At 44.3% G+C, this 7,967-nt stretch overlaps 1 protein-coding gene across 3 annotated transcripts; it reads right to left on the bottom strand.

Annotated features, from left to right (window-relative positions):
• Window positions 1-1,449: 1,449 nt before the first annotated feature.
• Window positions 1,450-5,881, bottom strand: LOC136484827 (uncharacterized). 3 transcript variants are annotated; one of them, XM_066481787.1, is made up of 3 exons: window positions 4,935-5,881; window positions 4,351-4,830; window positions 1,450-2,747 (listed from the first exon to the last, which is right to left on the bottom strand). In XM_066481787.1, the coding sequence occupies exons 2-3, from the start codon at window positions 4,698-4,700 to the stop codon at window positions 1,649-1,651; spliced, it is 1,449 nt and encodes a 482-aa protein (XP_066337884.1). In that variant the 5' UTR covers window positions 4,701-4,830; window positions 4,935-5,881; the 3' UTR covers window positions 1,450-1,648. The 3 variants fall into 3 exon arrangements, with proteins under 3 accessions (XP_066337884.1, XP_066337883.1, XP_066337885.1); XM_066481786.1 differs by having other exon boundaries at window positions 4,351-5,881; XM_066481788.1 differs by lacking the exons at window positions 4,351-4,830; window positions 4,935-5,881 and adding an exon at window positions 3,775-4,105.
• Between the last annotated feature and the right edge of the window lie 2,086 nt (window positions 5,882-7,967).

The raw sequence follows: 7,967 nt of genomic DNA, 5'->3' as shown, positions 1-7,967 counted from the left end.
ATTGAGTCAAAGTTATCGACACGTAAATCGTGACGACAAACATTTAGGGACAGAGGGAGTAATTCGTAGTTTCGGCGATTGAGCAAGAAATATGAGTATTTGTATACTTCTGATGTTCAATTGTGGAGAACTCTAGATGATTGGCTAGCTGTGACACTAGATGCTCAAACATGTACTATTCTAAGCATTTGTGGAGAAATATTTGTTTGTTGTTGTCTTCATGTCTTGCAATAATTTGACAAGAATATAGGACTGACCAAACTGAGATGAGAGAGCTGCTAAACTGCATCAAACAATTTCTGACCAAGCTAACTAGACAGGGCAAATCCCTCCCGTGCTAAGTCTACCCCAGCGGAACCTGCTATTGCCTTAGAATTTGAAATTTATTATTATTTATTTATTTGCAGATTTCGATTATCAAAATCCCATGTTTTAGTTCACAATATATTTGTGATATTTATAATTTTCTTATTTAACAAGCCGACCATCTATTATTTCTCTATTTATGTCATTTTACCAGCCACTTGACGCCGTTACTAGCCTAAATAGACAACAGTGCTATCTAGAAAAGGAAATTTCAACTTGATGCTAAATAAAAAAGTTTAAAATTTTTAGTGTCAAATACGAAAGACCGATTTGTTTCAATACCGAATATCATTCTCCCCTTTTTCAACCCAGCAACCGTGCTCTGCTCGACCTCTTTTGAGATAGGACATTCGGAAATGCAAGTTCAGCTTCAGTAGGTGGAACAATGATTAGAAGCAAATTGCAAGAAGAGAGAATCAGTGTGCTCTCGTGACAGTGTCCGAGCCAGAGAGAAGAATGAGGTGAACCAAACAAACACTAGGCAAAGCATTCCATGGAAACGACTCGAGGCCTTCGCTGCCACGGAGGCATTCTCCGCTGCAGCGCCCGACGCAGGAGCCAAGATCCAGACGACGTTCCTCCCGTTGGTGAGGTCGACACCGGCGGCGACGACGGAGACCATTGGATCCAATTTCCAGACGGCCCGAAGTTGCCGAGAGGAAGGGAGACTGAGATGGGAGCCAACCGGTCACGGCGTTGTTTCAGATTCAGACATAGATGGCATGAGAAATCATATTTTTGCTCTTGAATGACGGTACAAAAATGACTGATTTACCCTAATTCGAAAATAAAATAGAAAATAGAAAATAGATTTTGTCCCACAAATTTTGGTACTGGCCCACCTAATTTGATATTATCCCCACCTATTTGGTACCTTCAGATAATTTTAGTTGGGTACTTCCTATTTTTTCACTGTCCGATCTCGCTCAATGGATGACCATCGTAAATTTTGCTTTGTATAAAGCAGGGGCTACCACTTTTCTAGAAAAAGGGTGGATGACAGCCCATCTGTATATATCATTAGCCTTGTTCGTTTCGCTAATAAGACAGGTGGATAAGTTCAAACAAATAGGGCCTTTAGTTCTTATTGCTTTGATACCTCATATGGATATACAAATTTAGGCATATACTTACAGTCACATACGTACACACATATATATCATAGTCATTCATGTTACATTTATGCTTGACAACAGTTTATTTTCCTGATACACACGTTACATATAATATACACGGTTCATTCGCTCAAATTAACTGCCAATATAATATAATAATATATGGCTTACTGACCAATCTTTTCTTCTCTGGTCACGTAATAGATACTGTGGACATTCCGACCGGAGAAGTTGCCATCATCGTATTGAAGGGTGACCACCTCTCCGTCTATCAGTTTGTCAGTCTGCCGGTACGAGAAGGGCACCTCAAAGCTGGCCGCTACTCCCTGGCAGGTTACTGTCACCTTAGTCATCGGTGGCACGTCAACGACGTACTCTTCACTCACCTTGGAGTGCTTCTTGTGGTCGGCTCCCCAGCTGATGAGCCCGTGGAAGAACCGCGGTGACATCGCCAGGAAGCCGTACTGCACGTACACGAACGGTGAGGTGATGGAGGTCCGGACTGGCGACTTGAGCGTCACCGTGGAGTACCATCCCCACGTCTCCTCCAGCGTGTAATCCAAGGCGAGCTTCACGGCGGGCATGGTCGACGAGGTGGTGTTGGTGACCGACGCCGTCGCGAGAACAGTGTACCTGTCGTCGCCGACGATCACCGCCTGCACGTCCTTGAAATGGACGTGGTCGATCTCCCGGGATACGACAGGCTCTTCGAACTGCAGTCTGGACCACGCCTCAAACCGAGTTCCGGTAGCAGAGAGGCCGTGCTCCACGTTTTTCGTCGTTAGCCTCTTGCAGTACTGGTTGCTTCCTTGGTTCAGAACCCCAATTGCTCCACCGGTATAAAACGCTTGGAACAGTGTGTTGGGGTCGTCGTTGTTGCTGGTGTCGTCGGTGGAGTCTGCATGTATCCATGACCCTGTGCCGCTGCTGCCAGAGTTCCTCCAGAACCGTCCGAAGTGATCAGATTTTATCCGCATGGTGCCATCTCTACTGGCCGTGGTAGTGTGCCTCACGGTTGGATCATTGATATCCTCGGATTCAAAGACCAGAAAGGGTTTGTTGTGTAGTGACTGTGCGCTGAGGTACTTGCCATTATCACCCTTGAAGCACACATATTTGGGCAACATCCATTGGAACAGCTCAAGAACAAATTGTTCAGATTGTTCTTCGTCTCCCATGCACAAGAAGTCTTGGTTGCTCTCGTTTGCCCATTTCGAGTCAGAGGAAAAAATGCCAGCATATTTCCTCAGCCGAGCATGAAAGAACCTATATCATACAATACAATCACAAAGTGAAAATATTTCTGAAAAAATGGTTAATTAGACGAGGGAGGGAAAGTATAAAATTTGTTTCTTAAACATCATGGCAACTATGAATAAATTTATTTCAGAGCGACGCCCAATATATAACAGTGCACCGGGACTAATCAAATATTGCTGCAAACATTTTTTTTAAATGCATGGATTACTTTTAACTATGAATGCAAAAGATCTTAGCCTCAAATTTTGTTGTATTGAAATTGAATGGCACATATTCAATTAATCCAGGATCAGAGGCTCCCCAATGGAGTCTCCATGTTGATCCTCATAAGATGTGCTAGAAAAAAATGAATCCAAAATTATCACAGGAATCAAAATCATTTGGCCGCTTTATTGGTAGAATCTAATCATCATCACCAACAATAACCATCGGATCTGTTTTGTTTTATAAAAAATTACCCACCTCCGTCATTTTGAAATGTAACTCAAAATGACACCTAAATTTGCATCAACATTACCCACTTTTGCCATTATAAAAATAAATTTAAAATAACCCCCTAATTTTGTATAAAAATTATCTACTTATATATGCAATTATGAACGTAATGTAAAGTAACCTCTAAGTTTGTAAGTTGTTACTTTTAACTCAATAGTGGCAGAAATACATAATTTAGAAATATATCACATACTTTATGGCTATCCAATTATTTTCCATAATAGCTTGATACTTAAGTTAAAAGTACACACAGTGCTACGTTGCCCCATGAGACCAAGTAAATGAAATACATATACATTAGGATAAATACTTATATTAATAGTTTTTCATGCGTGGAAACATTTCCCTTCATAAACTACATATCAATATCAATGACATTGACAACTCAATTTAAATTATACCAATACTCCATGAAAATGAATTTTGTAAGTTGTTATTTTTAATAAGTTTGCACAAAGACAAATAACAGATTACAAAAATAACAATTTACTTGTACTAGTTGGTGGTACAAGAGTATTGCCCGATAAAATTTAGTCACCTGAAATATAGGAGAAATGATAAAGAAATTGAAGCAAGTTGAGCTGGATCAGCAAAAGTGTCGTTCTCAGTGTATAGTACAAGAGAACAGATATTTTCTCTATGTAGTCTTGTCCATATTCCGTAGGATACCTGTCTCATGTTGGCTATTTAGTCCAAGGGAGATATTTTAGTATTAGCGGGGCCTCATTTCAACCATATATATGTAAGTCCCTTGTGATCAAGGTTCATATATTTGATAGTTTCATAATTAATTTTTAAGAGTAAAGTCCATGACCAATCTTGAAACTTGTCGAGGAGTGTTGTGGCGGACCTTATGCTCACAAATTGCAATTGCATCATTTCAGTCCTTGATTTCCGTTTGCAATTTTTGAGTACAGCAAGACACACTTCAACAAGTTTAAGGACCAAAATAATGTACTTATTAGTATGACGACCGACATGAAAGATCCAAATAAGTTTGAGAACCGGCTATGCATTTTACTCGTTTCCAAATATCCATTGGTAACCCCTTCTATTAAAAAGTAGTGGCAGAACGCAACCTTGTTGAGAAGAAGTGCTGATAAAGAAAGAAAACCTGATGGTTCTGAGATCGCCTTTGACATGCTTGAGCTGGAACAGCGTGCATGACTGCTGGGACAGGTCCTCCTCCGGCGTGTCGGCGCTGCCGGCGATCCTCCATTCGTCAGCATGCCCCTGCTGGGCGACCCAGTATTTGTTGTTGTAGCTGCACCTGATATGAACAAGCCCGTCATTCTTGGACGACGGCTCGACGTAGAACCTCGAGAGCGGGCTCTCAGCGTCGTCGCCGATGAGCCGAAGGAGCTGGCTGTTGGCCGCGTCGTTGCCGTCGTCCGCAGAGTAGCGCAGGTACTTGCCGTTGCTTTTGGACCGGAGAGCAGCACAAATGGGCACTGATGACAACATTACTGTTGCTCCTCTTCTACTTCGTTTTATGATATGTATGTAGTATTCAGAGTGCGTTGGTGCTTGTGCTTCTACGATTTGGGACTCGATCTTTATCCTGTCTTTAATTTATACATAATCATGGCCTGTCCTATCGATGTGGATACAAGGATAGAGAGACATGCGCTTAAATCACGTGTGATTCGTGAGGAATATAATACTAGATATTTGGGGTACTTGCTTGGTAACCAATACCTCGTGAGAGTGTGTGCGCAGCTCCGTGAGATCACAGGATCCTCATCCGTGTCGAGATGTGGCAAGGAAGGATAGCGGCGGAAAGATGCATGCAAGTCACGTGTAAGAAAAAGGGGATTCCTTTTTTGATTTTACCAGCTTGACGATCATCTCCTGACCTTGGACCATTATCCATGTACATGTACTCTTGGATTTTATTTGAGTTCGGATGTTTTCGTGGGATATGCAACTGTTTATTTATATTTTTACAAATCACATCACAAATATAAATATTCTTACGTAGAACATTCAGCGTTATGAACGCACGCACACACTTAACTCTAATGAGCACCTTCAAAAGACTAAGACTTCAACCAGCAGATCCCGATATTGTTGAAGCTTCCTCAAACACCTCATTATTGATGGTCATATTGCCTACAAGCGGAACAACGATTTATCTTTGTTCTTAGAAAACAAATATGTTGGGAAACAGATATCTGAGCCGCGGAGGCAAACTTACGATCTGAATGAAAACACTAACCAAGCTATGAAAGTAATGATTTACAACCATCACGGAAAATAGTCTTCGCCTACACCCCCGGTCTGGCGAAGGTACGGAGGCGAAAGCGAAGGCCACCGGAAGCTGCGGGCTGCGACCAAGAATGGCACGGAGAGCAGGCATCGAGGACGAAGGCCCAAACAGAGGCGTAAGCGTTCAGGACGGAGGCTGTGACAGGAGCGCTGGAGCCTCCGCGCGACCAAGGGGACCCTTGCGGCTCAGATGGGGCGCTGACGGGCCAGGAGCTAAGGCCCAGGAAGCAAAGGCAGTTGGGACAGAGAAAGCTGGAGATGCCCCTAGTAGCTTATGCTTGTATAGGAATATCCATGAGAATATGTCCTAGCTGTCAAAGGGCAAAGATGTAAAGTAGTACCCCTGTGTATGGTGCCCTATAAAAGGGGGAACCGGATCCTATGTAAGTGGAGGTTGGTGAATACATTTATGAAACCCTAATTGTGTCCGGACCCACCTATCCGATCACCTTCGCCTGGAGCCTCCGGCCAGGCGAAGACCTTCGCTCCTCCATCCTGCTAGGAACCGATTTCCCAACATTGGCGCCCACCGCGTGTTGGCCAAGCAAATCCCACAATGGCCAGAAAAAAAGCAGCCTATGCAAGGGCTTCAGTGGAGCCTACTACAAGGGGAAGGTCCAGGCGTAGCACCCGCAACACCTACGCCAACGCTCCTAAAAATCAAGACACAGAAGAGCCGCTAATAGAGAAGCAGCCTGTGGCGGGCGAAGAGCAACCAGACCTAAATCCCACCCCAGAGCAAGTGCTTCAACAACTTGCCCAGTTGCAGAGTACGCAGCAAGAAAGAGATAGATTAGCTGCAACCTTCACCATAAGCCAAAGAGCAGTTCAGGCGTCCCTTCAGGCAACAGAGATCAGGCAACAGTTGGCCGTGTTGCAGGCGGAGATACAAAGCATGCAGCCTAGCCAGCCTATTTCCATTACACCCAACCAGCGCCACTCAGCAAATCAAAGCCAACCCCTTCGCTAGGCATGGCCGCCCAGCCAACCTTCGGCACACCTTACGCTCTACCAACAGTCCACAGAGCTATAGACTCAAAATCTCCATTATCCAAAGGAATCCAAAGCTCACCTTGGCCCTCCTCCTACAAACCCATCACCCTACCCAAATTCAAACGAAAGTCAGATCTGCGACAGTTCACCATGAGCTTCGAGGCAGTTGTAGCCTCCGCGGGCGGAAATGGCACTGTCCTGACCAGATCATTCGTTATTACAGCCGAAGGTGATGCATTGGCATGGTATTCTATGTTGAGGCCAAGTTCGGTATATTCTTGGGAAGGCCTCCGCGACAAAATCATAGCCAATTTCAAAGGGTTTACCACTAATTCCCTGACCTCGATGAATCTGTTCCAGTGCAAGCAAAATCAAGGCAAGGCCCTAAGGGACTATTTTCAGAGATTTGTGCAGCTGAAAGCGAAGGCACCAAATGTCCCAGAAGATTCGGCAATTGAAGCCGCAATCAAAGGTCTCCGCATTGGAGCCTTCGCAGCTCATCTAGCTCGAGAAAAGCCAAGCACAATAGAGGAGTTGTACAATGAGTTTTAGAAATATTGCACGTCCAAGAACTACCTTCGCAGAAGGCTAGAGGAGCAAAATAGAACAAGCAATACCAAGGGAGCAACATAAAAACTCAAAGGAGCAACAGAAACCAAGGCCAGTCACAGCCTCAACAAGCGCTAGATCAACAAGTTTTCAATATAGAGCAGCAAGGGAGTAGCCAACAAGGGCAGCAGATGCCGGAGGTAGTCCCAAACAAAGCACCTCAGAGGCAGTACGAAGGCAAGAAATACAATCAAGTGAAGAAGTGGAACAAGAACCAGGACCAAAGACAGCGAAGGTAGTATTGTTTCTTTCATGGAGAGAACAAAGGGCACATCACTAGAGATTGCCTAGATGTGAAGGAAACTCAAGAGAGGATAAAGAATAGAGCAAACCCATAGCCTTCGCCACAACACCTGCAAGAGAAGTCAACCATACCTTCACCACACCCCCTCAGTAGCCATACTGTCCAATCTACCCAAGTCTTAACTTCAATCAAATCCACCCATCTACTCTAGTAGCCGCATACTACCCTAACTTCTTACTCGCATGGCAACCAAACACCCAGCAATAAGGGTAGGCCTGTAACCAGTGCGCAGAAGCCAACATCACCTATATAAACCCAATGCCTCCGTACATAACATTCATAGAGTCAAACCAGCCAGCTCAAGCTCACAATAAACAACTTGAAGCACTACCTCCGCCACCACCCCCACCGCAACTAGCCGCGCCCAAAAACGAGCCCAACCTAGAAAACCAGCTCAACCCACATACACCGCTACCCACCATTGGCATAATACTGCCAATAGTCGGAGGCTCTTCAATGGAGTTTTAGGCAAAGAAGTAGAAGAAAGATCATCTTAGGCTTGTCAACAACATAGCGGTCCAGGGTCCAGTACGCTACACAGATTGGTCGAAGACACC

This window comes from Miscanthus floridulus, chromosome 10 (assembly GCF_019320115.1).
Source record: "Miscanthus floridulus cultivar M001 chromosome 10, ASM1932011v1, whole genome shotgun sequence".
NCBI lineage: Eukaryota > Viridiplantae > Streptophyta > Magnoliopsida > Poales > Poaceae > Miscanthus > Miscanthus floridulus.
The sequence above is the reverse complement of the archived record's forward strand: the minus strand, read 5'-3'. Positions and strand labels throughout refer to the sequence as shown.

Coding starts and splice junctions, on each gene's coding strand:
- LOC136484827 (XM_066481786.1), bottom strand. CDS start 4,700: ATGTTGTCATCAGTGCCCATTTGTGCTGCTCTCCGGTCCAAAAGCAAC. Junction 2,748..4,350: donor GGCGATCTCAGAACCATCAG/GTTTTCTTTCTT, acceptor TGTATGATATAG/GTTCTTTCATGCTCGGCTGA.